A 13,678-nucleotide genomic window follows, 5' to 3' on the forward strand; every position below is an offset into this window, starting at 1 on the left:
CGCCCGCCGTTTCCTGTACCATTACCTAGCTATATAATCTCTCTTTTCCCCCGAGTTCTCAAGGGAAAAGCCGCCACTTGCACACACCCCGCAGTCGCCGAGGCATTCCGCGGCATCTTCTCCGTTCCTCTCTTCAGTCACCTCGACACCACACATCTTTCATATACCTTTACAGCAGCAGCTGTTCCTGTCTCTCATCATGGCCGACGATTCTTGCAGCGGCGGGAATCCCTTTAAGCGCCTCACTGAGCAGCAGTCCCGTGATGGCAGCCGTCACCAGGACCGTCTTGTAAACCGCCCCGGCGCTCAGGCTCCCGGTGTAAGCAACCCCTGACTATCCGCCACTCATTACATGTCCACCACTGACCTTTTATATAGTCTTTCAGAACCGGACCCCAGGCCGCACAGGGTCCCAATGGCTTCAACCAGTTCATGGATGGCCCTGCTGCTCTCCCCGGCATGTCTGGCATGGCTCCCATGGCTCATCAGCACGCGGCCAACAGACTGGCCACTCATGCCACCGCCTTGCAGCCAGCTCATGCCCCGGGCTTTGCGCCTCAGAACCCTCAGTTCCAGGCTCGTCATGCTCCTGCTGATGGGAGCAACTGGGCTGCCGACTTTGGCCGCTTCACCCAGCAGCGTCAGCCCCAGAACGGCTTCACCCAGGCGGCTCCTCAGATGCGCATGGCTCAGGGCAATCCCCAGATGCACATGGCTCAGGGCAATCCCCAGATGCACATGGCCCAGAGCAACTCTATGCTCGCGTTCAATCCCGCCGGCTTGACCTTGCCCAACGCTGGCTTCTCTCCCCTCTACGGCCCGACCAACGGCGGCCACATGGATGCCAGCTCCGCCATCGCCCAGCGTCACGGCGCCGAGGCCGACTTCGACCGGGAGATGGATATCTGGATGTCCCGCCATGGCAGTCGCGCCGAGGACGTCGTTGCCGTCATGGAGCGGATCGCTGACGAGGCGGAGCTCAACGAAGCCGCCTTCAACAATGCCGAGGCTGCAGACCAGGAAGCCGCAGAGGCAGAGACTCGCTCCGATGGCGACTTTCAGACTCCTGACATTGCCGCTCTTTCCCTCGAGACCCGTGCGCCCGTGGAGTCGGAGTCGACTGGACCCGCCAAGGCCAAGTCTGAGGTCTCCGAGGCCGCCGAGCGACTCCTCGAGTCAGTCCAGCACGAGGAGGGCGACAAGTGGAAGAACTCCACCTTTCTCTCTCTGATGCGCGACTTCCGCGACGGCCGCAAGGACATCGTCGACAACGAGATCCGCGACACGCCAGAGAGCGACGAGGAGGGGCCCAAGGCCCCCCAGTGACGCCCATCTCCTCCACGAGTTGGGGTTGTGGCTCACCGAAGCGTTTGCGCACAACATGAGGTTGGTTTGTTGGAAACCCCCGCAGAGTTTGGTTCTCTAGATGGGCATGTCATTGGGCCCTCCGGGCGACCCTCGGGTTCGTCACGGAAGGCTATGGCATCTCCCAAGTCTTGTGCACACCATCTCGGTCATATCACGTATTGAGACGTCGATAGTCGGGCAGTGAAGGCATTCAGCAGAATGGTCTATGGTTTCAAGTTTGATGTGTTTCAAGGTTAATAAGTCTCGGCAGCGGCAAGAATCACGGTTCACGCCAGCGTTTGTGATGGAGGGGGGGCAAGGAGAAGCAAGTAGCCCCGGACTCAGATAGCTAGAAGTTTCAAACCCGAGCAAGCTTGAAAACCCTTTACAATAAAGCGGACGAGCATTGATGTGACAATTGAAAAGTTTCTTCTCTCGAGTATAAGTTGCCAGTCGCACCACCCTTATCACATGGATCCTCGTTGTGTGAATGATGATTAAAGTCAACACTGGTTTTATTTCTTTCCCAGATGCCAAGTTCCTCTCCAGGGGTGGTACCATCCAAATATGATCGTATATACTTCCAAACATAACACAACACGTCGGGACACCTAGGCCAAATACAGCCGTGTCTCGAGCCCGAACGAGTATGAGTAAACCTTTCCCTTCCCACCAGATCTAGATACTTGTTTAACAATAAGCTCACAGGCTGAAGAGCAGCGTAGTGTTTCATTTCCCCTTTTCCTCGCACTCAAGCGTATACGCACTCTCAATCCCCTGCCGCTGACCAGCTAGCTTCACAACGATTACGAAAAGCGAGAACAGCTCGAGATTCGTGATACCCAAAAACAGCCCAATAACACATTTGGCAAGGCAGCCTTCGCCCTGAACTCCAAAATATCCATTTCATCCAACTGTGACCAAATGCGAGCCGTACGCAAACCCATTTCCGAAAAACAAGAAGAGGACGATGTCCTAAACAGAAATCGAAAGGCGACTGACAAAATCACGTCAATAAAGCAACGACCGCGTCTTGCGTGAGACAACGCCGGTCTCAAAGGCCAAGACAAAGTCGAAAAGACAAATAAGCAAGCCAAAATCGTAGCTCGCAGTTGTAACCCCAGTCCCGAATATGCCAATGCTAATAAACGATGCAATTATATGAAGTAAGACGCGTGTCATCCATAGATTTCCTCAATCTATGTAGACCACCATAGGCAACCGCAGCTGGTGAGTTCCAATCCCGTTCCTCGATTTTGTAGTATATCTCGGACGTGCCACCGTTTCGGCACTTGACGGAATTTCTGTTGAAACTTCGAATTCGTTGCAGCGGTTTCGACAAGTGAGATGACAATGGGATCCTTGTTGGCATCAAGGACGGGCTTGCAGCCTTTGCCGTCGTCGGTGATCTCAACTTGGCGACAAGATGCGGAGTTGTCCTTGGTCCAGTATCGCTGTTCCACCATCTTCAACACCTTGGGATACGAGGGTGGAATGTCGCCAAACGAGCTATCGGAAGTGGCCGTGGCGTAAGCACCCGATGTGGTGGAAGTTGTGGATCCTTGTGTAGTTGTGCTGCTGCCGAAGCTGCTGCCACTGGTGTTTTGGTTTGGGTAGATGAAGATTCCAAGCCGCACATTGGGCCAGGTGCAGATCCACGGTTTGTCACCCACCTTTGCACCCCAACTCTTCTTCTTCTTGAACCCAGGCGGAGGCGGGAAGTGGCCCTTCTCTTTCTCGTCCTCGTCCTCATCTCCGTCCCATCCGCGCTTAGAGATGGTATGCAACTGGTCCTCGGGCACGATGACGGTCTTGTTGAGTTCCTTCGTCGCCCACCACGCAGGGCCGCGTCCAAGCTCAAATGTGTCATTGACCAATTGAAGGGTAATGGGAGTATCAATGCTGGGAGCTTGAGCGCCCCAGAGAAACTCAGCGTTGGTTGCGTTGATCGCGGTCATGACGAGCTGATAGGCCTGGTTTTGGGGAGCTTTGGGAATCTCGGAGACATCCATTGAATAGTAAGAGAACTTGATATCGCAGCTCCAGCCCGCGGACTGAGTGCTGTCGTTGAAACATGTGTTGGGTTGTGCGCTGATGTCGAAGGGCGGCAGGCCATAACCACCGGTGGAGATTTTGGCAATCCCGGTCGGGACGGCATCATAAGTCTGGATGCCTGACGTCGCCGCTGATGCGGAGCTATAACTGATGTTAGATCAAGGGAATACAGGATAAGCGGGTATTTCATGGAACAACGTACTCATCTTCATAGGGAGGCTTCTTGTGTCGGGTGAGCAAAGTCCCAATTACAGCCCCCATGATGATTCCCATGATAATCAGGCCAACGGTCAGAAGACAGATGGCCCAGTATGGAACAATTCCCCACAGCTTCTTCTTGGCCCGCCGTTGCCATTTGTTGATGGTAGGCTTCTCAGCGACATCTCGAGCTGCAGTATTTACATCATGCTGGCTCAGCTGGGATGTATTGCTCCTCACCGAAGGACGTGCGCGTGGCATACCAATATCATCCTCGGTCGAAGAGAACTCCGGGTCTCGGGTCGCGATGCCAATTCCCCCAGCACCCGCAATTGACCGGCTAGGCGAAGTGGGCTCTGTGGTTGGGGTAGCAGCAGTGGCCACTGTGGCTCCTCCAGCTGATGTGGCTGCTGGGGATACTGCGGCGACTGTCGTCTTGGGGACAAAGGCGTTCTCGGCATATCTCGTGTACGGCGGTAGTTCCTCCATATGACCCAATGGGCCGATCATGTCACCAGCTTCCTCTCCATCGGGGCCAATTTGTCGTTGGTAATTTCCTCCCATACCATTGAAGCCGACGGGAATTGGGTCCGCCTCGGGTTCGCCCGTAGCCACGGTGTTTTGGGGGTAGAGAGTGTACGGATGAGTCGGACCACGAGGACCTGTGTAGGATTGATCCTCGGGAATGACAGCGGCAGCAACGGCGGCTGAGGTAGAGGTAGTTGCAACGCTCATGGTGCGTTGAGGATACATTTGGTAAGGGTGTGAAGGCCCTGATGGGCCCCTGTAAGGACTCTCAACTCTCATGACCGGGGAATCCGATGACATGCTCGACACGCGGGGAATGTGGGCTGGGCCTGTGACAGAGGCGCTTGCTCCGTCATTGCGGAGGGCTAGAGAGTCGTGGCTTCGGGGCGGTTTCGAAATGCTGGAAGGACGAGTTCTCATGTCTGTTTTCTGTGAAGGAGAGGCATTGAGGCCGGGCGGAAGCTGCTGAAAATTACCGATCGGCGGAAGCTGTGGTGCCTGGGAAGTCGGTGTCGAAGGGCGGTAATCGCCGTGTTGAGGTTGTGAGGAGGGAGGTAGAATGGAGGTAGAGGCAGCGTTATCGGTTGGTCGAAAGCCGTCAGCGACCATCATCGCACTCAAGTCGTAGTCATCATCTTCGGTCGCACCATGCGAGGTGGAGAGCCTCAAAGAGCGTCGGACGGAGGAGCGGCGCTCAAAGTTGGAGGCCTTGCCGTTGGAAGGGTCCATGGCGAGGACTGAGGAAGGGCCTCCTCGAAAGGCCGAAACCGCCGACCAAGGCGTGCCCTAGGAGATGAACGTCGTTCGGTCGAGGTCACGCCGTATTCCAGGGGGCTCGAGGATCGCGAGGAGACGGTCGAGACGTCAATGGCGGCACGGACGACGGTGTGGACTCGAGAAGGCGGGAGACGGACGAGGAGGGGCGCGGCGACGATCGGAGGAGATGATGAGGGGATTCGGGGTCGATTTGCTGATGGTTGGATTTGTTGGATGGATGAGAGGGATGGATCGCGGACGGCTGATGGTGGATGGTGGATGGGTTGGGATGGGTGGACGGGTGGATTGATGGAATGGACAGCGTGAGCGAGTTTGGGTGGAGGTGGTGGCTCCGAGTCCTGAGCCCTGAGTGGACGAGCGACGGAGGGGCCAGGGCAACGGGCCAACCGGAGAGCAGCAGACGCGAGATGGCACTTGGGCAGGAGACACTGGGACACTGGGGGGGGGAGACGCTGGGGGCAGGAGAGACACACTGCAGCGTGAGCTGGACCGCGCTGCAGCAGGTCTCAGGCGTCTCGCGCAGTCGCTCAGTGCTGGGTTGGCGCCACACACCACAGAGACTCGCCAGGAGAGGCCCGGCCGGACCCAGTTCTCACCGCGGGCTTGCCCAGTCAGGCCAGGGCAGGCAGGGGACCAGGAAGGGGGAAAGGCGGGGCGGCCGCCTATACGGGACTAGGCCTGCAGGGTAGGGCAGGATTGGCGCCCTTTTTTCTCCCTCCCCTTGGGAAACTGTGTGGTGGGCGGGCGCCGGGATACGGCAGGGGAACGGGGGGCAGACAGGGGAAACGATCCGGTTTCTGTCGACGGGCGCTGCATCTTCGCTGACTGAGTTTTTCTGGGTTTGGGTTATTGTTATTGTTATCTTTTTTTATCGCCTGCGAAGCCAACGATGAAGAATCACTTCCCTCACCACCGCGCGAATACCCATGCGGGTTTGGGTTTTCACGCTGCAGCCACGGCGAGCGGGAGCGAGTCAGAGGGTCTGGGCTGGGTTTCGGACTGCGCTGGGGCCAGGCCGGCCTCGTCGTGTGATTGATTGGTGGCTCCATGGCGATTTTGGAACAACCTAATGGAGCAGTGAAAGACGTGCTCCATCAGCCCAGCGCCGGCCAACCCACTGTCTATTGCCGGGCGAGTTCAGCCTGTCGTCGGCCCGTCGTACGTCGCACTGCAGCCGCTGGGTGCTGTGCCAAAACGAAACGCAAGGAGCAGCAGACAGCTCGAAGCGGTGCCTGGACTGAGCGCCCGGCGGCCCAAAACGGGTGCTGATTCCTCTTCCCTCGGGGCCTCAACCTGGTAATTCTGTCTCCGTGTGCGGTCGAAGGTGACCCGCGTGCCGTGTTTCTCTTCCCATTCAACCTCTTACATAAGGTGCGGTAGCCTGTGTGCCGAAGCCTGTGTGCCCCTGTGTGAGTGCCACCCAGCCATGGAGGGCGAGAGCGTAGAAGAGATTGACCACAGCCGCTGCCCGCCGACGTCTGGTCCGCTGCTACCACCGGCGCCGCTGACAAGTTCCAAGGCGCCCCAGCCCGGATCTCGGCAACTATTCAGCATCCGAGGGCACCCATGCTGCGATTGGGATGCGAGAAACCCCATCGTCTCGTACTCAATCAGCATCACCAGATTCATCCTCCTCGTACTTGGCGGCCAAACCGTTTTGGCACTGCGTCCCAGACACCAAGGGGAATAGCGTCGCCGTCTAACAAGAGTCTCCCAAAATTCAAAATGTTCCCGAGCTTAGCCGTGCGCCCCACGACGGGTCATATTTTCTCTTCTCTATGCTATGCGGTCATCACCAGTTTCCACGCCCCCAAACCCTATCCATCACTAACGCAGAAGCATCTAGCATGAGGTCCTATTTACGGTACCCAAGAGGCACAGGAATTCAATCATGGCTGGCCTAAACTAACAGCACAGCACGACTGCCTTGGGAGCCTTGTACATACAATCTCGCATAGGATGGCCCAGCGATCCCAACTTCGATACAGTATCCCGCGGATTCCGTCAAAGCTCTTCGTCTGGTCTGTTTCCAACTGCCCCAGTCTGGATGGGTCCCTCCGAAAATGCAGCCGATGGACTCAGAACTCAGACGCCGATCTGGGTAAGAGAACCCTTAGACAGGTTCCTCCTACTCCGTACAAGGACATCGTCTTGCAACGGTTGCATGCTACTCGCATAGCTTCTAAATCATGAACCATCGTCGGGAGTCTGAACCCCACGTCCCGACGGTCGAGACGATGCCGTCCCTCTTGCCTTGCTCACTTCTGATCGGACGAAGTACGTACTATGTAATGCAGTCATTCATCCTCCCCCTGTGCCTGGCCAAGACTCACCCTGGTTCGTGATGCGCCGCTCTCCCCATCATCGCGACATGGCCTAATCGCCCAATCGCCCTGCTCCAGCGTCCGTAACCTTACATAAGGTTTTGGGAGGATTTTCGAAGCCCGCTGAGAAAGCATGCGATCCCACAATGGAGACTCGCGAGCGTTAAAAGGGTCCACCCGTCAAGGCACGCTCGGATGCTTCCAGGCCTCTTCTATTCCCCATCAGCCAAGCATCGGCATCGCCTTGCTGATGCCGGGCGGCTTGGCGCGCATGTCGTCCAGCAATAAACGGCCGCAATATCGCCATTTTCCCGTCCCTTCGTCTCTGCAGGTCAAACGCCAGAACAGCCCGGCTGGCTCTTGTCGATGATCTGATCCCAATGTGGTGACTACTCCCGCCAGCCAGCTTCAATGCGGTGGGCTGCCTCCCTCCCCGGTGTTACATGCTCCGACGTACGCAGCCCAGGACTGGACAACTGCTCGGTGGGACACGGGCACAGAACACCAGACGGAGCAGGTTCTACACAGGGGCCCGTTTCAGGGCGGGTACCACGTAAGGCGTCAGGTTTTCCGTCCTCCAGGGCCTCCAGGGGCGCGGGATGTGGAGGGGCAGAGGACCAGACCCGGCGACCGTCTGTTTGAACCTGGCGTGATGTTGTTTCCAATGTCTTGATTGACGGATGAATGGGACTGGAAACAATCGGCTGTTGAGGGCCCTGGGACTCTGGGCATGCCAGGTCCCAGAACGACAATACCAACAGCCGTCGGCAATCGCTCGTCTGTTGGCCGATCCAAATCGAGGCGGCTAGCGGAGAAAGCCCAGCCAACGCCGTGCAGTCCCGTTCGCCTCATAATATCTGTCCGCATATGCAAGACAGCTGTTGACGACACCCTCACTAACGCCCGTCATATCTCGGGCAGAGAGAAAATGTGTTTTCATTTTCCAATTGCCGAAGCTATTGAATCGGCCAAGAATTGCCTTGCCCTGTCTGGGTAGCCGTTGCGTCCCTCATCGACGATCTGATCTCGCCTGATCACCGATCATCCTCACCAGTGAGACACGTCTTGTAAAACAGCTACCCTAGACCATAGTCGTGGACTGCATCCTTTTCAACCCGGCACCCTATCGGGTTGAGGCTCTGTGTATCTTGCGCCTCGGTAAAACACTGCATTGATACCTTATTCAACCTACCTCATCACATTCAACCTCTTGAGCCTCTTTGAAACTCTACACGTAAATCCATTCAACCTCACTTTCGTGTTTCTTTCACCGTCCTCAAACGGCCAAACAAACATGTGAACCCACGCCAACGCAGAACACATCCTGATGGTGTCGTATCTTGAATCATGCCGACCATCTCTGCATGAGTCCTTTCCAAAAATATGTCGCCATTTCCGTTGTGCATTACTGCTTATCGTCCTTTGTCCTTCGTCCGCCCTGTCTCGTTGAACTTTCAAGCCTCCGTTGCAGCCCTGAACTGGGCAACCAACCAACGACACCAATGCTCGCAGCACAGCGTTGCACTTCGCAGCGACCTCGCATCGCTCCAATCACGACGCACCGGCACTGCAACTCGTCGACCTCACCGAAACAACGCCCCCAAGCGTTGTCCCGCGCGCATCTCACCCACCCGACGGCCAGAGATGTGCGTCCGTGTGCGACGCCGCCGTCGGTCGTGCCGCCTCACCATCAGGGAAAGCAAAGTGTACGGCTGCTGCGTTGTCGTGCGTTGCCGCTACTGCTGCAGTTTGCGCACAATGTGATAGATGGGATGGCTCACGGGACGGAATGGTTGGTCTGGTTTCGCTTCTCTCGCTACCGGCGCTGGGTCACCGCCGGGTGCAGATGCGGAGTTGTTGCCACTTTGTTTCGCTCTCGTTCTTCGTTGATGCACGCCGCCGTGAGATGGTTTCTCGTCCCAGGCCTCTTGGCCATTCATTCGTGCTTACATAGTAGCTGCGTGAACTTGACCCGCGCACATTGTCCCGCACAATGGATCGTAGGCTGGGAGGCTCTGTAGGGCGTAGGCTGTTTGAGAGCCGCTGGTTCACGAACTCACGCAGAGTTGCCCCGTACCTGATGATCGGTCCACCCTGGAGCTGCGTGGAAGCTGGCGAACCATTCTGACGTCCATGCACAAGGCCAATTCATCACTCACCACCACCTCGTCCGCTTCACGCAAACCACTCGTCCTGGGGCCTTGGATCTCACGCGGGCTCCCACACACCCCCGCGCCTAGGACCTCCCGTCTGGCTTCCCCTCCCGAAAAGCGAGGCGGACAGTGGCGCAAGATCGCCCAGCTTGCCCAGCTCGCACCGCATCCCGGTCACATTCCTCTTTCCCCTCTATGCTGCAGCCGCCTGCAGAGCCGCTCGCCTACTCCGCCGCGATACCGAGACGAGACCGGCTGCCTGGTATCTCACTGCTGCGTGCCGCACCGCATTGGTACACGGCGGCGTCGTATCCCCTCGTCCAGTCGGCTTGGCCAAACGACGTATCACACACACCCCCCTCGCCCGAGGCGTCCATATTCCTTTTTTTTACTAGCTGACTCAATGTGCAACGGCTGTGAGCTTGTCGCGTAGACTGTCGCCCGCATAATGTGAGAACGCTCCACGAGGTATAGGCAGACATTGCGGAGCTCCCTCAGCGCGGCTTGGGGGCCATGCCACTGCCCGCTCCTATTCGTATTGTCATCGAAGCTCTCGGGGTATATCTTCCCCCAGCGTCCCGTTCCAAGGTGCCGTTCCATTTGTCTCATCCCTCTCCCGCAAGCTGCTTTACTTGATCTTCATCTTTGTCCAAGGGTGAACCCAGTCACCCTATGTTGCCAGTCCATTGATCCTCGACACAACCTTGGATCGGTCTTGCAATTCTAGTTCTCACACTGCCTAGACACTAGGCATTGCAAGACACGACACCGCAGAGGAATGACTAGTGTCATCGAGTGGTGAACAGCTACACTCACGCCAAACAAACCAACCACGCACCGTCTGTACTAGTTACGGGCGACAAATCCTCCTCTCACTAAACCCGTATCACCGTCACATCACCCGCAATGCCTTCCCGATCCCACAGGAGTAGCTCCGTCTACTCAGACGACAACATCGACGGCTTCAGCACCACCTCGTCCGAGTGGACCACCACATACAGGAAGCTCCCGAAGAAACAGAAGCAGCCTATGTCCATGCGTTTCCTCTCCTGGGCCGCTGGTGCACCTCGCGGCGCCACGGTGGTCAAGAAGAAGACGCGTGACATCTCCGACGACCACTCCACCTACTCCAACTGGTCATCCGCCTCCTACTTTGAGCCCGACACCCAGCTGTACTGGGTCAGCACGGCCGACGACCGCTACTACTACTCTGGCAGTAGCAGCAGCGGACGCAGCAGCCGTAGCGGGCGGAGCAGCCGGAAGAGGAGTGGGTCCCAGCAGAAGCACTTCAACGGGGCCGTCCCGAACCCGATGCCGATGCCCATGTCGATGCCGCCGCCGCCTGCCGGCTTTGGTGGTCCCATGGACGGCCACTTTGCGCCGCCACCACCCCCTGGAGATATGGGCGGTCAGTTCGGAGGAGACTATCCCGGAGGAGACTATCCCGGAGGAGACTATCCCGGAGGAGGCTTCCCTCCGCCACCACCCCCACCCCCGATGAACGCTCCGGCGCCTGGTGGCGCTCCTGCCTTCTTCAACGTCACCGGGCAGAACCAGCCGGGGAACCCGTTCCAAAACGGGCGCGGACCACCCGCCGGCGGTTTCCATCCGGGATCCGGGGATGATGGCTATGATTCCTATGACAGCGACAGCACGAATGAATGAATGATTGAGCGAATGAGCGAACGAACGAGCAAGTGTACGAAATGATGACCCACGGCCTTGCTGCTTGACTTTTTTCTTTTGGGCCTTGTATAGTTATTGAGTTGATGGATTCAGCTTCGAAGGCGTATCAGGAGTTATATTGGGAGAATGGATAATGCCAACAGGAAGGAAGTCTGGGTGCAATTTGTCATAATACATACTCTTCAGGGCAGTGGACCAGTCGCTCCCGTCGGCTGGCACTTTGCTGGCACGGTGCCACAGCGGTGCCAATAGGGCGCCTCGCCACTACGATATTCTACCATGGACCGCCCACAAGACTTTCCTTGTATGCACTAAGTGTCTCTTGTGAGTTGAAAATGATATGGAATGAATGCATAATTCAAGGTGAAGACGACTTTTGAGAGTAATAAAATAGAAAATATCGAGCCCCAAAAGAAGACCACCTACTTCGCCATATGAATTTTGCAGGAGCACTAGTCACACACCTAAGCCTTGAGGCTGAGGCCTACATCCTAAGGAGGTCGCACAGCTGGACATTGTCACAAATTATTCTCTCACCGTGCCACACCAAGAGACCGTTCAGAATCCAACTCTACCAGCATATCATAACGCCATAGAAACCAGAGCTGCTGAATTAAGCTGTATGGCAAAGACAGAGGCTAATGCTCGTGATGGTGGCCTCTGATGAGGATGCCGATGGCGCCGAGGAAGAAGAGGAAGACGAGGACGAAGACGCTACCGCAGAGATCCTTTCGGAGGATCGCCATGAAATAATTCACGACAGCGACCTTGAATCTTACTATACCTAACAAGGGCTCAGACGCTGAGTCCTTTGGAAATGTTGAATTTGGACCAGGGGAGCAGCTGTCCTCGTCGGAGAGCGAGGAGCAGCTTACGTAGGACGAAGGAGAAGAAGAACGCAATGGCGACAATGGCAGCGAGCAGACCACCGAACTAAACATCCGCGGCGAGTTGGTAGACTTGATGGATGTTGATGACCAATGACAAGAGAGGAAGGAAGGGGAGGAGGGGTGCCTGTCAACTGCATGTGGCCCGTTCCTTCTCGATGGCATGGAGAGTGGCCACCTCCCTCCCACCTCTTCTTCACGCCCCAAATTTTCCTCCTCCTCCTCTTTTACTTCCTCTCCATCCAACGACCCTGTTGTCGACGATCATCGACCTGTTCACATTCATCTTCGTTACTACGATGGGTGGAACGGAAGCCCCGACTCGGGATGGCTCATCGACTCGGGATGGGACTCCTCTGACCTCGACTTCGGGGAAGAGGAGCCGGACAGATTTGCCCATCTCGGCAAAGCCTCAGTGGACTCTCCGTTGAAATCCGCATTGGAAGACCGAAAGTCTTCAAAGATCAGATCGAAAAAGCTGAAGCTCAACTCGAACGCGCCGGGCACTCAGGTGCTCCTGTCGCTCAGAAGGGGACGAAGTAAGTACGCCCACTCTTCTTGTGAATGGACCATCATGCTGATATGGATGACACACTAGGGGTGAGCCACAGAAGAACAGGGACGTCGCGATTGGAGAAGTATGGATCCATAATCCAACGTCTGCTGTCCCATCAAACTCCTACTCATCTGGGCTCTGCGTGTAGGCGCGGTCCCCCAGACAAGCTGGGACGAACTCCTCACCAACCTGCGCGCAACAAAGTCCATGCTGTCTGTTGGACTCGGCCAGACTACCCAGGTTTCTGCGTCATGTATCATGGTAAAGGGTTCAACTTACGCTACGACGCCCCCGCCACCATAGCTGTGGGAACAAGAACTCTGGCTCGTGGTGCGGCGCTCGTCGGACTCATGGGGTACGCTACATCACACGACATTCGTCGCGGCGCGGCGCGAGAGTTAGCAGGCATAGCTGCTACTGGCACGAACGTCGAGGCTGCTCGGGTTGGCCTGGGCCACTCTCGCAGAACGATGTTTGAGGGTGTCACCGATGAGTATATTGGCGGCGCCAGAGTCACTGCTGGAAGAAAACTCGAGCAGGAACATTTTCAGGCATGGCTCGCCGAGCAGGAAGCAACTCGGAACGGGGCTCCATCTCCTCCCACCACTGCCCCGGAGTGTATGATGCCACCCGGGCAGTCTACATCGTCCACCGAGGGTTGTCTCGCAGAGTCTGATCTTGAAGGAGACATGCCCATTGATCCGGTACTGGGGAACTTGCAAAGTTTGCTCTTCGGTGAACCCAGCGATGCCCAAGAGGCCATCGTGCGGCAAACTGGCCTAGCTGCTGGTCATTCAGTCGAGATACCCGACAGCTGCAAAGTCATATTGGCCGACAGAGCAGCTTTTATGACATTCTTCTCTCAAGTCAATGCTACTACTGCGCAGTTGCCAGCCTTCAACAGACGCAATCACATGCCATCCATGTCAGGGCACACATCCAGGAGCGAGCCATCCAGACACCAGTGGCGGTGCGCAAACCACGCTTGGGTGCGAAGGGAGTTTTGAAACGGCCCATTCAGCAACACGGCATCATGCATATGCACGCTGAATTCGCCTTGGGTATCTGGGGTGCTACGGGTGCCTACCTTATGTGTGTACCTAAAAGAAAGGCTCAGTACCTAAAGAGAACGAAATTACCCTATAACTAAATTTAGGTTACCTAAAA

General features: G+C 56.4%; 6 protein-coding genes across 6 annotated transcripts; 4 read left to right on the plus strand and 2 right to left on the minus strand.

Annotated features, from left to right (window-relative positions):
- Positions 1–199: 199 nt before the first annotated feature.
- BGZ61DRAFT_476115 (uncharacterized protein) lies at positions 200–1,326 on the plus strand (the record flags this gene model as incomplete). Its single annotated transcript, XM_046248771.1, has 2 exons — positions 200–319; positions 379–1,326. 2 exons carry the CDS (start codon positions 200–202, stop codon positions 1,324–1,326), a joined length of 1,068 nt encoding a protein of 355 aa, XP_046107062.1.
- A 71-nt stretch (positions 1,327–1,397) lies between these two features.
- Positions 1,398–2,242, minus strand: BGZ61DRAFT_201620 (uncharacterized protein). The gene has a single exon (XM_046237924.1). It carries the CDS (start codon positions 1,936–1,938, stop codon positions 1,468–1,470), a length of 471 nt encoding a protein of 156 aa, XP_046107063.1. The 5' UTR covers positions 1,939–2,242; the 3' UTR covers positions 1,398–1,467.
- Positions 2,243–2,546: 304 nt separating this feature from the next.
- BGZ61DRAFT_492576 (uncharacterized protein) lies at positions 2,547–4,857 on the minus strand (the record flags this gene model as incomplete). Its single annotated transcript, XM_046250563.1, has 2 exons — positions 2,547–3,543; positions 3,605–4,857. 2 exons carry the CDS (start codon positions 4,855–4,857, stop codon positions 2,547–2,549), a joined length of 2,250 nt encoding a protein of 749 aa, XP_046107064.1.
- A 3,300-nt stretch (positions 4,858–8,157) lies between these two features.
- BGZ61DRAFT_448231 (uncharacterized protein) lies at positions 8,158–9,441 on the plus strand. Its single transcript, XM_046245446.1, has one exon. It carries the CDS (start codon positions 8,594–8,596, stop codon positions 9,248–9,250), a length of 657 nt encoding a protein of 218 aa, XP_046107065.1. The 5' UTR covers positions 8,158–8,593; the 3' UTR covers positions 9,251–9,441.
- A 454-nt stretch (positions 9,442–9,895) lies between these two features.
- BGZ61DRAFT_448233 (uncharacterized protein) lies at positions 9,896–11,531 on the plus strand. Its single transcript, XM_046245447.1, is given in 2 exon segments — positions 9,896–10,826; positions 10,842–11,531. 2 exon segments carry the CDS (start codon positions 10,289–10,291, stop codon positions 11,045–11,047), a joined length of 744 nt encoding a protein of 247 aa, XP_046107066.1. The 5' UTR covers positions 9,896–10,288; the 3' UTR covers positions 11,048–11,531.
- A 587-nt stretch (positions 11,532–12,118) lies between these two features.
- BGZ61DRAFT_476118 (uncharacterized protein) lies at positions 12,119–13,518 on the plus strand (the record flags this gene model as incomplete). Its single annotated transcript, XM_046248772.1, has 2 exons — positions 12,119–12,494; positions 12,554–13,518. The coding sequence occupies 2 exons, from the start codon at positions 12,119–12,121 to the stop codon at positions 13,516–13,518; spliced, it is 1,341 nt and encodes a 446-aa protein (XP_046107067.1).
- Between the last annotated feature and the right edge of the window lie 160 nt (positions 13,519–13,678).

This window comes from Ilyonectria robusta (assembly GCF_021365365.1).
Source record: "Ilyonectria robusta strain PMI_751 chromosome Unknown BGZ61scaffold_6, whole genome shotgun sequence".
Lineage (NCBI taxonomy): Eukaryota > Fungi > Ascomycota > Sordariomycetes > Hypocreales > Nectriaceae > Ilyonectria > Ilyonectria robusta.